At 44.4% G+C, this 19,820-nt stretch overlaps 1 protein-coding gene across 1 annotated transcript in view; it reads right to left on the bottom strand.

Moving 5' to 3' along the window:
* Positions 1-19,820, bottom strand: part of LOC137331314 (sodium/hydrogen exchanger 9-like) — a 313,260-nt gene that overhangs the window by 252,701 nt on the left and 40,739 nt on the right. Inside the window, exon 4 of the mRNA XM_067995036.1 lies at positions 18,421-18,497. Within this exon, the coding sequence (XP_067851137.1) occupies positions 18,421-18,497 (77 nt within the window). The remainder of the gene's footprint in view (positions 1-18,420; positions 18,498-19,820) is intronic.

Raw genomic sequence — 19,820 nt, 5'->3', positions numbered from 1 at the left:
TACCATTTTACTGTAAGTAAAGTAATAAGAAAGGGAAGGTCTGCAGGTTTTATAGCAGGTATTGTTTTTTTTAGTGAACCTAGGTCCCTAGTATAGTTAACATTTTCTAATTTCAACGTAATTTAAAAGGGGTAACTAAGCTAAGGCAAGTCATGGCAGCAGACCTCGCACCCGTGATATGCCCCTCCTGCACGATGTGGGAAATCATAGACACTACCAGTGTCCCTGCCGACCATGTGTGCAGGAAGTGTGTCCACCTGCAGCTACTGACCGATCGTATCTCGGAGCTGGAGCTGTGGGTGGATTCACTGTGGAGCATCCGCAATGCGGAGAAACTCGTGGATAGAACGTTTAGCGAGTTGGTCACACCGCAGGTAAAGGGTGTACAGGCAGGAAGTGAATGGGTGACCACCAGGCAGAGTAAGAGGTGAAGGCAGGTAGTGCAGGGGTCCCCTGTGGCCAACCCCCTGTCAAACAGGTATACCGTTTTGGATACTGTTGGGTGAGATGGCTCACCGGGGGAAGATGACAGCGGCCAGGTTCATGGCACCGTGGCTGGCTCTGCTGCACAGGAGGGCAGGAAAAAGAGTGGCAGAGCTATAGTGATAGGGGACTCGACTGTAAGGGGAATAGACAGGCGTTTCTGCGGACGCAACCGAGACTCCAGGATGGTATGTTGCCTCCCTGGTGCAAGGGTCAGGGATGTCTCAGAGCGGCTGCAGGACATTCTGGAGGGGGAGGGTGAACAGCCAGTTGTCGTGGTGCATATAGGTACCAACGATATAGGTAAAAAACGGGATGAGGTCCTACAAGCTGAATTTAGGGAGTTAGGAGTTAAACTAAAAAGTAGGACCTCAAAGGTAATAATCTCAGGATTGCTACCAGTGCCACGGGCTAGTCAGAGTAGGAATGACAGGATAGCTAGGATGAATACGTGGCTTGAGAGATGGTGCAAGAGGGAGGGATTCAAATTCCTGGGCCATTGGAACCGGTTCTGGGGGAGGTGTGACCAGTACAAATTGGACAGTCTGCATCTGGGCAGGACTGGAACCAATTACCTAGGGGGAGTGTTTGCTAGTGCTGTTGGGGAGGGTTTAAACTAATGTGGCAGGGGGATGGGAACCGATGCAGGAAGTCAGTGGGAAATAAAGTGGTGACAGAAACAAAAGGCAGTAAGGGAGAGTGTACAAAACATGACCGGACAGATGGTCTGAGAAAGCAGGGCAAAGACCAAGGGAAGTCTAGATTAAACTGCATTTATTTCAATGCAAGAAGTCTGATGGGCAAGGTAGATGAACTCAGGGCATGGATGGGTACATGGGACTGGGATGTTATAGCTATTCCTGAAACATGGCTAAGGGAGGGGCAGGACTGGCAGCTCAATGTTCCAGGGTACAGATGCTATAGGAAAGATCGAGCAGGAGGTAAGAGAGGAGGGGGAGTTGCGTTCTTGATTAGGGAGAACATCACAGCAGTAGTGAGAGGGGATATATCCGAGGGTTCGCCCACTGAGTCTATATGGGTAGAACTGAAAAATAAGAAGGGAGAGATCACTTTGATAGGATTGTACTACAGACCCCCAAATAGTCAACGGGAAATTGAGGAGCAAATATGTAGGGAGATTACAGACAGCTGCAAGAAAAATAGGGTGGTAATAGTAGGGGACTTTAACTTTCCCAACATTGACTGGGACAGCCATAGCATTAGGGGCTTGGATGGAGAGAAATTTGTTGAATGTATTCAGGAGGAATTTCTCATTCAGTATGTGGATGGCCCGACTAGAGAGGGGGCAAAACTTGACCTCCTCTTGGGAAATAAGGAAGGGCAGGTGACAGAAGTGTTAGTGAGGGATCACTTTGGGACCAGTGATCATAATTCCATTAGTTTTAAGATAGCTATGGAGAATGATAGGTCTGGCCCAAAAGTTAAAATTCTAATTTGGGGAAAGGCCAATTTTGATGGTATTAGACAGGAACTTTCAGAAGTTGATTGGGAGAGTCTGTTGGCAGGCAAAGGGACGTCTGGTAAGTGGGAGGCTTTCAAAAGTGTGTTAACCAGGGTTCAGGGTAAGCACATTCCTTATAAAGTGAAGGGCAAGGCTGGTAGAAGTAGGGAACCTTGGATGACTCGGGAGATTGTGGCCCTAGTCAAAAAGAAGGCGGCGGCATATGCCATGCATAGGCAGCTGGGATCAAGTGGATCCCTTGAAGAGTAGAGAGATTGCCGGAGTAGAGTTAAGAGAGAAATCAGGAGGGCAAAAAGGGGACATGAGGTTGCTTTGGCAGATAAGGCAAAGGAGAATCCAAAGAGCTTCTACAAATACATAAAGGGCAAAAGAGTAACTAGGGAGAGAGTAGGGCCTCTTAAGGATCAACAAGGTCATCTATGTGCGGAACCACAAGAGATTGGTGAGATCCTAAATGAATATTTCACATCGGTATTTACGGTTGAGAAAGGCATGGATGTTAGGGAACTTGGGGAAATAAATGGTGATGTCTTGAGGAGTGTACATATTACAGAGAGGGAGGTGCTGGAAGTCTTAACGCGCATCAAGGTAGATAAATCTCCGGAACCTGATGAAATGTATCCCAGGACGTTATGGGAGGTTAGGGAGGAAATTGCGGGTCCCCTAGCAGAGATATTTGAATCGTCGACAGCTACAGGTGAGGTGCCTGAAGATTGGAGGGTAGCAAATGTTGTGCCTTTGTTTAAGAAGGGCGGCAGGGAAAAGCCTGGGAACTACAGACCGGTGAGCCTGACATCTGTCGTGGGTAAGTTGTTAGAGGGTATTCTGAGAGACAGGATCTACAGGCATTTGGAGAGGCAGGGACTGATTAGGAACAGTCAGCATGGTTTTGTGAGAGGAAAATCATGTCTCACGAATTTGATTGAGTTTTTTGAAGGGGTAACCAAGAAGATAGATGAGGGCTGTGCAGTAGACATGGTCTACATGGACTTTAGCAAAGCCTTTGACAAGGTACCGCATGGTATGTTGTTACATAAGGTTAAATCTCACGGGATCCAAGGTGAGGTAGCCAATTGGATACAAAACTGGATTGACGACAGAAGACAGAGGGTGGTTGTAGAGGGTTGTTTTTCAAACTGGAGGCCTGTGACCAGCGGTGTGCCTCAGGGATCGGTGCTGGGTCCGCTGTTATTTGTTATTTATATTAATGATTTGGATGAGAATTTAGGAGGCATGGTTAGTAAGTTTGCAGATGACACCAAGATTGGTGGCATTGTGGACAGTGAAGAAGGTTATCTAGGATTGCAACGGGATCTTGATAAATTGGGCCAGTGGGCCGATGAATGGCAGATGGAGTTTAATTTAGATGAATGTGAGGTGATGCATTTTGGTAGATCGAATCGGGCCAGGACCTACTCCGTTAATGGTAGGGCGTTGGGGAGAGTTATAGAACAAAGAGATCTAGGAGTACAGGTTCATAGCTCCTTGAAAGTGGAGTCACAGGTGGATAGGGTGGTGAAGAAGGCATTCAGCATGCTTGGTTTCATTGGTCAGAACATTGAATACAGGAGTTGGGATGTCTTGTTGAAGTTGTACAAGACATCAGTAAGGCCACACTTGGAATACTGTGTGCAGTTCTGGTCACCCTATTATAGAAAGGATATTATTAAACTAGAAGGAGTGCAGAAAAGATTTACTAGGATGCTACCGGGACTTGATGGTTTGACTTATAGGGAGAGGTTGGATAGACTGAGACTTTTTTCCCTGGAGAGGAGGAGGTTTAGGGGTGATCTCATAGAAGTCTATAAAATAATGAGGGGCATAGATAAGGTAGATCGTCAAAATCTTTTCCCAAAGGTAGGGGAGTCTATAACGAGGGGGCATAGATTTAAGGTGAGAGGGGAGAGATGCAAAAGGGTCCAGAGGGGCAATTTTTTCACTCAAAGGGTGGTGAGTGTCTGGAACGAGCTGCCAGAGGCAGTAGTAGAGGCAGGTACAATTTTGTCTTTTAAAAAGCATTTGGACAGTTACATGGGTAAGATGGGTATAGAGGGATATGGGCCAAGTGCAGGCAATTGGGACTAGCTTAGTGGTATAAACTGGGCGACATGGACATGTTGGGCCGAAGGGCCTGTTTCCATGTTGTAAACTTCTATGATTCTATGACATGCTAGGTTTATTTTTAAACTGGAAATGGAGAATGGCAGGTTGAATTACTGCACGAAATGGGCTTCTTGTACTTGTGGAACTGCAGCTCAGGATGCATCTGTGTCTTCGAGAGATGAGGGGAGAATACTGGGTAAAAAGAAAAAACAGTGACCACCAAAGGAACTGTGAGCCAGGAAAGAGCCAGGAGCAGGACTAGAATGAAGGGCAGGAGAGGAAGGCATTTTCTCCAGGAGATTTTTAGTACATTGTCTTCGACCGATTCCAGCTTCTTCGATGTTCAATGTGCATCCCTCCGCTCCATCATCAGTGGCAGAGATTTCAGCCACCATATCCCTACACACTGGAACGGTCTCCCCAAACCCTACCAACTTGCTACCTCTCGGTCCACCATCATAAAGCGTGCTCAAGGCCCATCACTTACCATGTCTTATGCTATATGCTCGAACTTCTCTCCCTTGAGGGTCCCCAGGCCCCTTACTAAGCCATGGAACATTTCATTACGTAAAAGGCACTATAAAAGGGAAAGTGATTGTGTATCTGAATGAGCAAAATGGAGTTGCTGAATGAAATTCGCAGTAAATTAATTTTTATGGGCTGCAAAATCAATCTCTGCAGCATACCATGTGGTGAATGCCTGCTGTATATTCAGAAGCTATTCAAATGGTTTTATTCCCAATGCACAAGTTATAAAACTTCTCAAAATGTATTCATTAATTCACTATGCTGTGCTTCTACTGTTATTTTGACTTGATAGTCACCTCTTCTAGAAGCTGGCTCTCTTCCTTCCTGGCTGAACCCAGAAGCATAATATTCCCACTCCTACGGATTAATCCACCACCCTCAGCACCGCAGACCTGAATGTCAGCAAGCCTGCCCAGTGACCATCCAACATCCTCTTACGCCAACAGACACAACACATCCACAGAGGACCAGAACCCACAGCCCACTAACAAGCTACACCTTGGAGCAGTGTCAGAAATGCCATGAGTTACCGCCCTAGCCCAAATACAGCATTTTCTGAGGTCTCAATGGTATGAAGCTACCACCTCGGAACTTAGGAAACTCTGCCCCACACCACAACCCATTACAACGTTAACAACCCTGAACCAGGAACTTAAATCAGCTATAGAAGCTAGAGCAAAATTCTGTAGACAAATGAAGGGGTCAACCACTGACAGACCACAACCAGCTGCCCCTGCCTAACGGAGGAAATCAACCAGTGAAAAAAGGACATTCTGATGACCATCCTGATGAGGTGCACAGAAATCTTGGACCTGCACAAGACTAATGCACAGATAGGATACCGGGCTTAGGTTTGGGATCACTACTGTTTCTAATCTTCGTTAATGACTTGGATTCTGAAACTCAAAGCAAATTGCTCAAATTTGCAGATGTTACCAAACAAGAAGATGCAATTGCCTATGGTGCAGCCGTCATCCACAGCAAATATGTGAGTAAAATATCCGTGGAAGATACGCCGTCGTGAACAAGTAAAGTATGGACTCCACCAGTAACTTGGAAAGTACTAGGCAATCTGGGCCCCATTCTTGGAAGCTACACTTCAAAAGTACTTCAATGACTGTAAAGTGCTTTGGGACAACCTGAGGTCGTGAAACATGCTATAAATTTATAAGTTCTTTTTCTCTCATATATTTGTTTTCTGAAAGCCTTGGAACATTCAATGCAGTACCTTCAGTGACCAAAAGATGGCAGCTCTAACCTGAGACTAAGTCTGCAATCCACAGCAGACAGTACCTCTATGGTTTGCTTTCATTAAGCTGACACACAAAATATGAAATCAAAAGAAATGCTATTGAAAGAGGAGTAGGAGACCTTACCTTCCTGAGTCTTTGTAGCAGAGGAAATGAAATGCAATTAAAATTGTGGGCTAACTGCACACCCAAGCATACTGCAAAAAGGCAGACCCGTCCCACTGCTCCGTGGACTGGAGAGTGCCTGTAGAGGACAGCATCTCTGGTGTTTCCAGAGGTTAAACCATCCTACAAAAACTCAGTACCCACGGACCAGTTGAACCAGGAACACTTCTCACCACGATGGACGTCTCGGCACTCTACACCAGTATCCCCCACGATGACGGCATCGCTGCAACAGCCTCAGTACTCAACACCAACAACAGCCAATCTCCAGACGCCATCCTACAACTCATCCGCTTCATCCTGGATCACAATGTCTTCACCTTCGATAACCAGTTCTTTACCCAAACACACGGAACAGCCATGGGGACCAAATTCGCACCCCAATACGCCAACATTTTCATGCACAAGTTCGAGCAGGACTTCTTCACTGCACAAGACCTCCAACCAACACTATACACCAGATACATCGACGACATTTTCTTCCTATGGACCCACGGCGAAGAATCACTAAAGAGACTACACGATAACATCAACAAGTTCCATCCCACCATCAAGCTCACCATGGACGACTCCTCAGAATCACTTTCTTTCTTGGACACACGAATCTCCATCAAGGACAGGCACCTCAGCAACTCACTCTACCGCAAGCCCACGGACAACCTCACGATGCTCCACTTTTCCAGCTTCCACCCTAACCACGTCAAAGAGGCCATCCCCTATGGACAAGCCCTGCGAATACACAGGATCTGCTCAGACGAGGAGGAACGTGATGGACACCTACAGACGCTGAAAGACGCCCTCGTACGAATGGGATATGACGCTCGACTCGTCGATCGACAGTTCCGACGGGCCACAGCGAAAAATCGCATAGACCTCCTCAGAAGACTAACACGGGACGCAACCAACAGAGTACCCTTCGTCGTCCAGTACTTCCCCGGAGTTGAGAAACTACGCCATGTTCTCCGCAGCCTTCAACAGATCATCAATGACGACGAACACCTCGCTAAGGCCATCCCCACACCTCCACTACTCTCCTTCAAACAGCCACCCAACCTCAAACAGACCATTGTTCGCAGCAAATTACCCAGCTTTCAGGAGAACAGCGTCCACGACACCACACAACCCCGCCACGGCAACCTCTGCAAGACATGCCAGATCATCGACACAGATACCAACATCACACGAGAGGACACCACCCACCAGGTGCACGGTTCATACTCCTGTGACTCGGCCAACGTTGTCTCCCTCATACGTTGCAGGAAAGGATGCCCCGGAGCATGGTACATTGGCGAGACCATGCAGACACTGTGACAACGGATGAACGGACACCGTGCAACAATCGCCAGACAGGAGGGTTCCCTCCCAGTCGGGGAACACTTCAGCAGTCAAGGACATTCAGCCACCGATCTTCGGGTAAGCGTTCTCCAGGGCGGCCTTCGAGACACACGACAACGCAAAATCGTCGAGCAGAAATTGATAGCCAAGTTCCGCACCCATGAGGACGGCCTCAACCGGGATCTTGGGTTCATGTCACGCTGCACGTAACCCCACCAGCGAATAAAAGTTATCTGTTTTTAATACAATGGGTCATTTTCTGTCTTTCTCTTCCTTTCGGATGTTTCTCCGTCTCTCTCTCTCTCTGTTTTGTGTTCTGGCCGTTTGTATATTCGGTGGTCCTGTAGGTAACACCTCTCTGTCTGAACACTTTGATTGCCTTGACAACGAGCAGTTGGAAAGATTATCTGTAATCACCAGGTATTGTTCTCTGAATATAAATGCGAAACGTTCAAGGATTTCCACATTCACCTGACGAAGGAGAAAGCCTCCGAAAGCTTGTGATTTTCAAATAAAATTGTTGGACTATAACCTGGTGTTGTAAGATTCTGTACATAAACCATTTTGGAAAGAGATATAGTCATGCCCGCAGCAGACCACTCATGCTCATGTACCAAGGTCGCTTGCCCACTGGGGCTTCCGTATGAGGAAGGAAGGTGAAAATAAATCAGCAAGGATGTAGCTCACGGATTTGGGAAATCCTGTTATTCAAAAGAAAGAGGTTGGGATTTTGATTCACCACCAGCACAAATTTGGGAACTTGCTGTTTTCGATTCATCTTAAATCAATAGGTGCTGGCAAATGTACAAAGAAGACCCAGTAAATACGAGGTAAACAATTCCCACCTCCCTTGAGCAGTGAGAGCACTAATGAAAATCACATGCCTCATTTTCTTCACTATGAGTCTATTTGAACTAAATTCCTTTCATCTTTTTTCTGCCTACCTCACATAATTTTGTGCATAGAAGTTTACAACATGGAAACAGGCCCTTCGGCCCAACATGTCCATGTCGCCCAGTTTATACCAATAAGCTAGTCCCAATTGCCTGCACTTAGCCCATATCCCTCTATACCCATCTTACCCATGTAACTGTCCAAATGCTTTTTAAAAGACAAAATTGTACCTGCCTCTACTACTGCCTCTGGCAGCTCGTTCCAGACACTCACCACCCTTTGAGTGAAAAAATTGCCCCTCTGGACCCTTTTGTATCTCTCCCCTCTCACCTTAAATCTATGCCCCCTCGTTATAGACTCCCCTACCTTTGGGAAAAGATTTTGACTATCTACCTTATCTATGCCCCTCATTATTTTATAGACTTCTATAAGATCACCCCTAAACCTCCTACTCTACTTTGTTCTATTGGTTGAAATGCAAGAATATTAGAACACAGGTGGGGAGGGCGTAGGGCTGGCCAGGGTATTGGGGCTTTCAATGTGTTATGCCACGGAATGTTGGGACTAAAGTTCAGGGTCTGATTCCCCACTTGGTGAGTTCCTGGCCTGAAGCCTGATGTTGTGGATAAGCATGGAATAGAGGGTAGGCACTTCTTCACAGGAAGAAGGAGAAAAGGAAGGGAAGAGCCCCCCAGCCAAACACTCAGACTTGCTAGCAGTCAATTATAGAGGTGTACTGGCAAAAATCTTGGAAAAAGTCACTTACTCGCTTGGCCTCTCACCATGATGTGGAGATGCCGGTGTTGGACTGGGGTGGACAAATGTAAGGAATCTTACAACACCAGGTTATAGTCCAACAGTTTTAATATGAAAATCACAAGCTTTCGGTGCTTACCTCCTTTGTCACCTGACGAATGAGAAAGCCTCCGAAAGCTTGTGATTTTCAAATAAAACTGTTGGACTATAACCTGGTGTTGTAAGATTCCTTACATTTGGCCTCTCACCCAGGTATGGTATGTGGACAGGGAGAATGAGAGAAGATAAAAGGAGAGGTAAAACAATACTACAAGAAGATAGAAACAAGAATATCCCAGTCAGACTATCAAACCTGCCCTACTGTTTAGGTTTTCATGGACCATTTTATTCCTTTCCTTACCAATTGCTAGTGAATTAGGAATATGACTCATTTCTTTTTAAAATGGTTCAAGTGAATCCACATTCACCATCTAGGTGGCAGCCTGTTTAATAACTTTAACTCCTCTAATTATGAGGTAATTACTCAAGTTATGCTTAGTTTACATTTCCTTAGTCATCCCACTGGATTTTCCAAATCAGTGTTATCACATTTAAAACAAAGGGGTTAACACCAAATGGAAAATTGGTTATCATGTTTCCTAACTCGCTTATCCTGATTCAGCACAAAAAGGCTTTCCACATCAGTGACCTGAACACACTTTATGATTCCGGAAACTTAGATAAAATTTCTCCTCTTAATCTTGATTTCCTGTTGTAAACCAGTTCAGCTCCCTCGATGCTCTTCATAGCTTGCTGACTTAGCGTCATTCTTCTTGCCTTTCTTTGAACCCTTTCTCCTCTATGCCTTTTTACAAAAAAAACTGGACACAATGGCAGTCATTTTCCCACAAGATTAACATCTGGAAACAGACACTCAGTGTGGACGGAGGTTCCCAGCTTCCAACGTAAGTTTACAATATTGGGGGAAATTTCAGATGTTGTTGGGAAAATGGGTGAAGCCAATTAAATGCAGCAGATATATGGCCTGCACATATGCTGGCTATAAACTGAGCTCAGTGCTGTCATTTGATGGGGGGAGGAAGGGAGGAAGGAAGGAAGGGAGGAAGGGGCAATGATTTAGCAAAACTACACTAACTGCTGACATGGCTGTCATCATCATTTCACAGGATGAGCTTAGGCAAAATCTGATTGGCAGACATTGCAATTAAAGGAATCCCTCATGAAGATAAGAAACATCATTCAGCAATCTGGTCCATCCACTGAGCCTATTACACCAGGCTGGCAGCCACAGGAATCATTACATATACACACACACCCTAACGAAAGCAGGAGAAAATAAATGATCACGATTTGTCCTGGTGCAACACCAATAGCCAATCCCAGTACCTGAACTTACTGTTGTCTCTATATCCAGCCAGGTATATAGACAACAGAGGCATAGTTTATGGCCATCTTTAAACGTGTGCTAAATGTGCCAGTGTCCACTCCATTGTTTTCCCCCATGAAATCCATGTGCTTTCTCCCCCCGTGTCTATATACTTGTGATAGGGTCCTTTGTGCTCCTCTTTGGTTCGCAGTGCCACTATTAGAGAAGGTGGCTCGTCCAGCATAGGTCACTGAGGTTCCACTGCAGCTACCAAGGGGGTTGACAGTCCCACACAGAGGATAAACCCATTTCAATATTCTTGAGCCTAAAAGTTCACTACAGTTATCTCTGGATCTACGAGCATTTCTAAGTTCCCTTATCCCTCACTTGGCCTGGTGGTTGAAAGTTAAGTTGCACTTTAAAAACTGAAGCAAAGTGTTAGCAGGAAGTAAATGCAGCTTATCCTTCCTTTGGCCTACTTAAACTACATACGTTGAGGAGTCTGACACTTAGTTAACCAAAGCCTCAGGTTAAAGGGCCTTGGACTCTGTAGTAAACACTGGCGGCTTCAATCATTCAACAGCTGAAAGTAATTAAATTGTCCCACTGGATGGGAAGTGTGCTCTGCCCAGTCATGTTTCTGTGTGAAATCTTCAACAGAATCTTCTTATTTGACTGCACTCCAGCCAAGTGTGATTAGAATGTGTGAACCCCCACAGCACCAGTGCTGCACATTGCCTAAGGCGATCAGAGCTGAGGTCATTTTCGGCCTTCCTTCAATGTTTAATAAGAAATGAGGACAGCAAGCTAAGTGGAGAAATGAAAGTAGCGAATGCTTCACAAACTAGGCAAGTGTTGTCTCATATTACCAAGCGCTGTAGCAGGCTGTGCAGGAAGAAAATACCGGGACACAAGCCCAGCCTTGTACACATAATAAGAAACGTCTTAGCTTAAATAAACAAATGGCTCAGCCATGTGATAACTGATACAGTTGCACTTTATCACATACACTACAAGCTTTTAAAAAATGCAATGCCAGAAAAGGTGCATTAACATGGGTCTATAGTCTGTACAGGATTTTCATTTCCTGGTTGATATTTTTAGTTGCAATATGATTTAATTAAACTTTCCATTTTGTTAAAAGAGCTCATGATATCCAGCATATCTACCTTGCAAACCAGAAAATCATGCTGTGTAAAAGCTGAGATATGCAACCCACTTCCCAATTTGATCTAGCAGCCAACAAACTGCTCTGCACCTGAACTGCTCCCTGAACAGTGCCACACAGAAATGGTAACATTTCTTTGCTCCTACTTTACCCCCATTACCGCCCAACCTCTCACCCCTGTCTTTGTCACCTCTGGGCTTGACAAGTCTACAGCTGTCCTCACTAACCTCCCAAGCTCCAACTCAACCAGAACTCTGCCATCCTCATGAAGTCCCTCACCAAGTTCTACTCACCTATCACCTCGATAGTCAACGCAAAACTGGCTTCTAATCCCTTAGCACACTGTTCTTAAAATCTTCAGCCTAATCTATAAATCTCTCGATAACCTTTTCTCTCCATGTTTCTGCAACTTTCTCCAGCTCTAGGATCCAGTACACAGCCTTCACTCTTCCAATTCTGACTAACTGTGCATCCCCCACCCCACCCCTGTACCCCTCCATTTTTAGTACATTTCATGTTTTTAATCCATATTAGAGTTTACAAGGCATTTTCGGTAGGAGCAAATGTCAGATTTCAAACCATGAATCTGTTCCTTGCCATCTCTATGACGCCTTCTGTTTAGTTTTGGACTTGGCAAAAGGTGGCAGTGCTGCCACAGCAACACAGCTGCAAGCAGGCAGCAAGAACAAATCAGGGATATATATCACACCGCAACATTTCCATGTTGCTGTAAAACAAAAGTAAATTCCTGTCCAGCACCTTGCAGCTTTCCTAATGTTTTAGTTTGTATTGTTATTGATTTTAATCACAAGAAATCACCTAGTGAGAATAAATTATTTACAACCTTATGCTTAGCTGGTCCTGCTGTCTGCATGACTGAATTAAATAAACTGGAAGCTTCTATCAACATTGTTCAAACAGCTGTTTTCAATTATCATCAGAGGTGTTCTTTGTTCATTCTACTTGTTATAAAAGCAGGAATCTCAGATTCCAGACCCTTCTGTTAATTCTGCAGCACTGTTCTTTTTTAAAAAATCACATCTGGAATTCAGGCTAATTAATTTGTCAGACATGGATGAAACACAAAGATTGTCATGTGCAGTGCTGCAGTATCAAGAAACAAGCCACCCTGTGCTCTACATTAAGTTGAGCCCATCACTCAAGCACTGAGCTGCAGGCTGAAAATCTGTCTTTTTTTTGCACTGAATTCAGTAGAGGAGCTGGAATAAGTCAGAAATGCAGGTTTCTTGATGAAAGCCTGAGCCGTGGCCTGATGGCCCTGAGCGATCGAGTAATGGATGCAGCATTAAAAAAAAAACTGTGACCCTGTGAAACGTGCATGTGGATTCTGTGAGCATTATGAAGCCACTTCTATGTTATTTTCTGATGTGGAGATGCCGGTGATGGACTGGGGTTGACAATTGTAAACAATTTTACAACACCAAGTTATAGTCCAGCAATTTTATTTTAAATTCACAAGCTTTCGGAGATTTTCTCCTTCCTCAGGCAAATGAGATCTTGAAACATTTGCCTGAGGAAGGAGAAAATCTCCGAAAGCTTGTGAATTTAAAATAAAATTGCTGGACTATAACTTGGTGTTGTAAAATTGTTTACAAATGTTATTTTCTGGCTTTGCTCTGACATTCCAGGAGACAAACTCTTCACGACATTGCAGTGCAGCCTTACATATTACAACTGCAGGCATACTGGAATTTCTGGCATACTGGAATTTCTGATAAACTACAACCTTAAATACCCGGCGACTGCAGACAGTGAAGTCAACGGATCCAAATATCGGGCGAGGCGTCTAACCGGCGGCCAATGCAATTTCGCTTGTTTTGCACAACTGCCCGAGGCAAATTTCCACCCCAATATATATATTTTTTTTAATTGAAAAAGCACTATTGGGCTCAACAACCCCATCCCTTTTTGAATGACCTCATTCCCACCCATCCACCTTATATCATTCAATCCATTCTCTCTCCACACAACTAACTGCCTGTTAAATCCATTGATTCACTTCAATAACCTTCCCTGGTAACTTACTCTATAAGTCCATTATCCTTTATGTAAAAAATGTTCAGCCTGACATCAGTTCCTTCTCTTAACTTAGTTTTTAAACTTTTGTCCTCTGCACCTCTCGACAGACACCACCAGTTCAACATTGTTCACCACGGCAACAGCAAAACGTACCAGCCCTACTGCTATCCCTGGACACGGAAAAGATCTTTGACTGGCTACTCCCAATCCTCATGCTCGAGTGAATGGACTTTGGAAGCATGTTCAAAAGATGGTTCAAAATCTTTTACTTCCACCTCGCAACCTGTGAGAAAACTATTGGCTACATCTCCCCAGCAACAAGGGACCAGACAAATTTGTCCCCTTTTCCCTCTCCTCTTTGTCCTGACTATCAAATCCCTAACTGCAACCATACAAATGAATCTCTGTATCCAGGCTGGAGAAGCAAAGCACTAAATATCCCACACAGATGACAGATATCCTGCTGTAGGTCACCAACCTTACTGCTTCACTCCCCAACATCTTTCAAACCATCAAAAAGTTTGGCCAGCATTCAGGCTACGAACTCAACTACTAAAAATGGAGGCATGGCCTTGTACAGGAAATTCCATGCAAGTACAAGAGGTACTTGCCGGGACAAAATCAGGCATAGGTGCATAGGTGTGTATTACACCCAAATCCCTACAATTAGTGACCATCAGTATATAAAATACACCAGATATGGGCTGACTAATGCCTTATATACTAACAGTATAATTTCTTTTGACTGGGCTTCCATTCCTCTAAGTGCACCCCAGTATTTATTTATCTTATTTTTTTTTTACATAAGCCAAAAGGTGGGTGGTATTTCATAGACATATACCTTCTGGCCTCAGAAACACACCCTGCAATCTCTGACACAACAAAATATTAGCCATGCTACAATCCAAGACATATTACCTGTGACATACCATAACCGTATTTGCACATCTACACACTTACCAGCACATATACAGGGACCAACATACCATCTCTATGGGCTACAAAGGGCTTTATCAATCTCTTGTAAACATATTGGTAACATTATTAGAGGCAAGCATCTGGGTATCATTACGTACAATTAAACAGCTGGTCTGAGTTTAAAAGCCGGAATATGAGGTCAGTCACCTGTTTTGTTAATAACATAACTCAGGGAGCAGTTCGACAGATCCTCGTGACACAACCAGTGAGTGGGCCATGTCTGATTAAATCACCAAGTTAATTTGAATTTCTAAGACACTCCACTCCACTCCACTCCACTCCACTCCACTCCACTCCACTCCACTCCACTCCACTCCACTCCACTCGTGTTTTATTCCCCTCTACCAATTGTGTGTCTCTCATTTTTCCCACTTCACTTCTCCTCTCTTAGTTCTCGTCCACTATCTCCCCCCCCCCCCCCCCCCCGTTTCTTCACTTCAGTGGATGGTGAACGAGACAAGAGACTGATTGGAGATGACCTTGTCAGTGATCAAAATTATAGATTTTTTTTAGGCATAATTTCAATATGTAATGCTAAAAAGTAACGAACTGTTTTGGACTAATTTAATTGAGTGCTCAAAATAAATCATAAATGCTGATGAACCACTAGAAGGAGGAAAAATATATTGGGTCAGATTTTGCTGTGAAAATAACAGTGAAGCTAACAGTGCTCATCGTTATTTCTGTGCAAATCGGACAGTAACTTCTGGCGACCGCACATGCGCAGTTAAATGTAGAAATCCGGAAGTTGCTGCACCAGATGCCCTGCTCCTCCGTAAGCTCTGCAAAAACGACATCATGCCGGCTCCCTGTTCAAATGAATGGAACAGCGTGAAGTTCCTGCATTGACGTCATAGATACGAACTAATCTCGCCAGGAAACGTTGGGCTTGTCCATTCTGTTGTAAATACCCTTTTAACGGCGTGGTACGTCTTAATGACTGCCAAGCAACCTCTCTGGCACGGAAAATTAACTTTAACAATGTGGAGTCTCATTCCTTCAGATTTTAATTTTGTTGGACATTTTAAAAAGTTCATAAATTTTTGGGTTTTTTTACTTTTTCTTTTACCTGTCTCTTAATTCAATCTTTCTCATCCTCCCTTTATTTCGCTTTCTGTACCTAATTTGACATTGAATTCACTATTCTAACTTACAATTTCTGGTTCAGTCTCTGCACAGCTTATAAACATGCTTCAATCTGATTAGTTGCTTGCCCTGTTCACACAGGCCCCCGATGCCCTGTAGAGGGCACCGTTGATGGAAAGTACTCGGCTTTTAAAAAAGCAAAGGCAGAAACGACTGATCTTTCATTGCGAGTGAATTTTTTTTAAAAATCAGATGGCTAGCACAGCTATCTTTCTCAGCAGGAGTGCAGTAGGCTGACATGTGCCTCCTACATTACAACAGTGACTACACTTCAAAAGTACTTAATTGGCTGTAAAGTGCGTTGGGACATCCTGAGATCCTTAGTTGCCCTTGAACCACTGCAGTCCATGTGGTGAAGGTACTCTCAACACTGTGCTGTTAGGTTGGGAGTTCCAGGATTTTGACCGAGCAACGATGAAGGAACAGCGTTATATGTCTAAGTTGGGGTGGCATGTGACTTGGAGGGGAACTTGGAGGTGATAGTGTTCCGATGCACCTGCTTCCCTTCTCCTTCTAGATGGTGCAGGTCGTGGGTTTAGGAGGTGCTGTCGAAGAAACCTTGACGAGTTGCTGTCATGCATCCTATAGACAGAACACACTGCAGCCACGGTGTGCCAGTGATGGAAGGAGTGGATGTTTAAGGTGGTGGATGGGCTGCAGGTCATGCGGACTGCTTTGTCCTGGATGGTATTGAGCTTCTTGAGTGTTGTAGCTGCACCCAGACAGGCAAGTGGAGAGTATTTCATCACACTCCTGACTTGTGCCTTGGCTTTGGGAAATCGGGAGGTGAGCCACTCGCCGTAGGATACCCACCCTCTGACCTGCTCTAGTAGCCACAGTATTTATGTGGCAGGTCTGTATAAATTCAAGTCTTTCTTTCTTTTCTCTTTTCCTATTCCTAGCAGCACTGCATCCTCTCTCAAGTCAGGATGCAGCTCAGGAATCCCACATGCTGCAGATAAAGACTGATGGGGAAGGGGCATCGCTGTTGGGACTAGGAAGCACTTGTCAGTGGATCACACTCTAACAGAGAACGATGGCCGTACTATGTGACTTTTTTTTAAAATTGCTATACCCCCACTAGCATATCAGTTGTATCTGCTAGCAAGTTTTTGCAGAGCTTTTCATTAATACGACACATCTCAATTACCTGTGGCTGTGTCAAGAGGGGAAAAATCAGTTAAGAGGTGGAGCTTTGGTAACGGAATGCAGCCCACTTAACAATTTTATCTGACCCATTTTCTCTGTGGTGCATTGAGCTGGTTCTGTTCTCTAGGCTATGTCTAAACTGAACACAATCATCATCTTCATTCTTGGCTCATCAGGTTTCTTCTTCACTGATTCTACTGACTAATTCAGAGTTAGTCACATCTCATAACATAACTAAATAAAAGCAATTCTGAATTACTATGCTTTAAGGTGCTTTTACATTATTGTATGTGGTGGACTGTCGACATGTGGGTCTCGTTGTCAATGGCACTATGAAATCTACATCAAGCGCTGATAAGTTCTAACATATGGTTTAATGACTAACCAGCGACTATCCTCTGGAGGTAGAGATGGTAAGGACAATCTCTGGGGTCAAGGTGGCTCCACTATGAAACACCAAGTGATGGAACTTTGGAACTAAGTCAATAAATATAGATGAATGCACAAATATAACTTTCTTTAAGATACACTGTTGGAGCTTAACCATCTAAAATTGTGCAGCTTCCCAGCACACAGTGCTGGTAAACTTAGGACCATGCTAAGTATTAGGGCAGGAACGTACAACCTTTTGGAGCTGAGAGCTGGATGCATGTAGTAAAAACAGTGAGTGGGCTGCATATGATTACTCAAACTCAGTAATCCAATACCTGAACCAGGTAGATTTACTGTACTCCTGGACACCACGAATGATTGTCCAGTCAGCCTGGCTCACGAATGGCACTTGGAGGGGTACATACATCACTGGAGGCTGGGATTCTTCCCACTTGGCTCCAGATAACCCTGGAAATTGCAGGGTTGTCCAAGAGGCAATCTACGAGTCAGATGCAGCTCCAAGCTCCTTTGACCCAGCCTGCAAAGCTCCAGCAGTTCCTGTCTTCACAAAGCTTATATGCAAACCCAAACTCAGCAGCTTTGGATTTCAGCTCTTTAAAGTGCCTGGCCTGGAGAACTGAAAAAGTCTATTCCCCCATTGATCAAAATCTACCAATCAGGGAACAGCCTTTTCCTGTCCTCCAGGCTCAGGAAATTTAAAGAGCTGAAGCTTCCATGTTTTGAGGTGTTGAAGGAGAAGAAAAACTAGGGTGGAAAATGGAAGATGGAGGACCTCATCTTTGAGTATGTGGCTGGGGTCTCACTTTCTGTGCATGGGGGTTTCACTTTTGGGAACCTCTCTTCCTGTGTGCATGGGAAAGGATGTCATGTTATTGAGTAATCATATGCGACCATCTCACTGGTTTTGCCATGTGTATCGGGCCCCCAGCTCCAAAAGGCTGGATATCCTGTCCCAATGGGTAGGATGGTCCTGGCAGGACAAGTAGTGGAAGCTCAATAGTGCCCTGTTGTGGGCAGCTACTACTTTCTTATTCCAAAACCACCAAATAAAAGTTCAGACTGTCTGGTTTCTAGACCCTGGCCCATGTTACTTCTACTGGAGAGACCTTCGCCATTAATTGTGGAACTCTGCAACGTTGGGATTACAGACACGTTTATGTTTATGGCCCCAAAGTTTACTCACCCAATCACAATACAGGAAATGGCAGTGCCAATAAAAGCATAGGTTAGAATTGAGCCCAAATTGCGGAAGAATTGTCTCTGTTAAAAAAAATAATAATTCAGATCAAAAGATGGCATGTAACATTACGGTACTATTTCACAGTACATCCTAACAGCAAGCCATATCAGCTCAGAAGTAATTCTCAACAGCATCAGGTGCTAGGATATCTTGGCAACTATAAATACTGTAGTCATAATGTGGAGATGCCGGTGATGGACTGGGGTTGACAATTGTAAACAATTTTACAACACCAAGTTATAGTCCAGCAATTTTATTTTAAATTCACAAGCTTTCGGAGGCTACCTCCTTCCTCAGGTGAACGATGTGGAACACATCGTTCACCTGAGGAAGGAGGTAGCCTCCGAAAGCTTGTGAATTTAAAATAAAATTGCTGGACTATAACTTGGTGTTGTAAAATTGTTTACAATAAATACTGTAGTTATGGAATCAGAACTGGAAAATTCAGATAGATAGGCCAAAGTCATGATTCCCCACATTGCAAGTTCCCAGTCATGTCTCTGTCATCAAAGGAGTGCCCTCAATGGAATGCAGATGCTTCAGGACAAAGAGGTGGATAGTTCACCTCCTCTGCTTACTTTGTTGGGACTCCTAGTGGCTGGCTAAAGAATGGCATTGTCTCCTATTCCACTATAAAACTGAAAGCAACAATGGAGAGGATGGGAAGGGAAAAAAAAACAAAAAGAGCGGAGAAAATATACCTGTTTTCCTCTTTAATATTCTGCCCAGTGGTCCTAATTCATGCTAGAATATATTTCTACAATGCATGGGCACCAGTCACCCTCTGGGTACCTCGGCCCAGTATCTGTTCTTCATGCGCAAGGTTAGACAAGTTAGTTAATTGTATAGTCCTGCCCTCACCCAATACCTATATACGTGCACTTTCCAGCAGGAGACACTAGATAGCAAGCTGGAATGGGAACCCAGGGGCAGTCTCCCTAGCCCAGCAGCACCAGTCCAATTGTAGGTCCCCAGCTGTGATCAGCTAACTCAGCACAGATTGGAATCATACCTAGGACCATCTGGTCTGTATGTACCTGCAGGCTTTACCAGCTGAGGCAGTGGGCTGAAGAAAAGAGCCACGTTTAAACAGGGTGTAAACATCAAATGACTTAAAAGAACACTGAAAAAGTAAACTTTTAAAAGAATATTTAATATAACATAAGAAATAGGAGAAGGAGTAGGCCATACCATCCCTCGAGCCTGCTCCGCCACTCAATCAGATCATGGCTGATCTCCTACCTCAACTCCACTTTCCCGCCCTATTCCCCTTTTCCCTCAATTCCCTTTAGTGTCCAAAATTCTAGCGATCTCAGTCTTGAATATACTCAACGACTGAGCAT

Source organism: Heptranchias perlo, chromosome 13 (assembly GCF_035084215.1).
Source record: "Heptranchias perlo isolate sHepPer1 chromosome 13, sHepPer1.hap1, whole genome shotgun sequence".
Lineage (NCBI taxonomy): Eukaryota > Metazoa > Chordata > Chondrichthyes > Hexanchiformes > Hexanchidae > Heptranchias > Heptranchias perlo.
The sequence above is the reverse complement of the archived record's forward strand: the minus strand, read 5'-3'. Positions and strand labels throughout refer to the sequence as shown.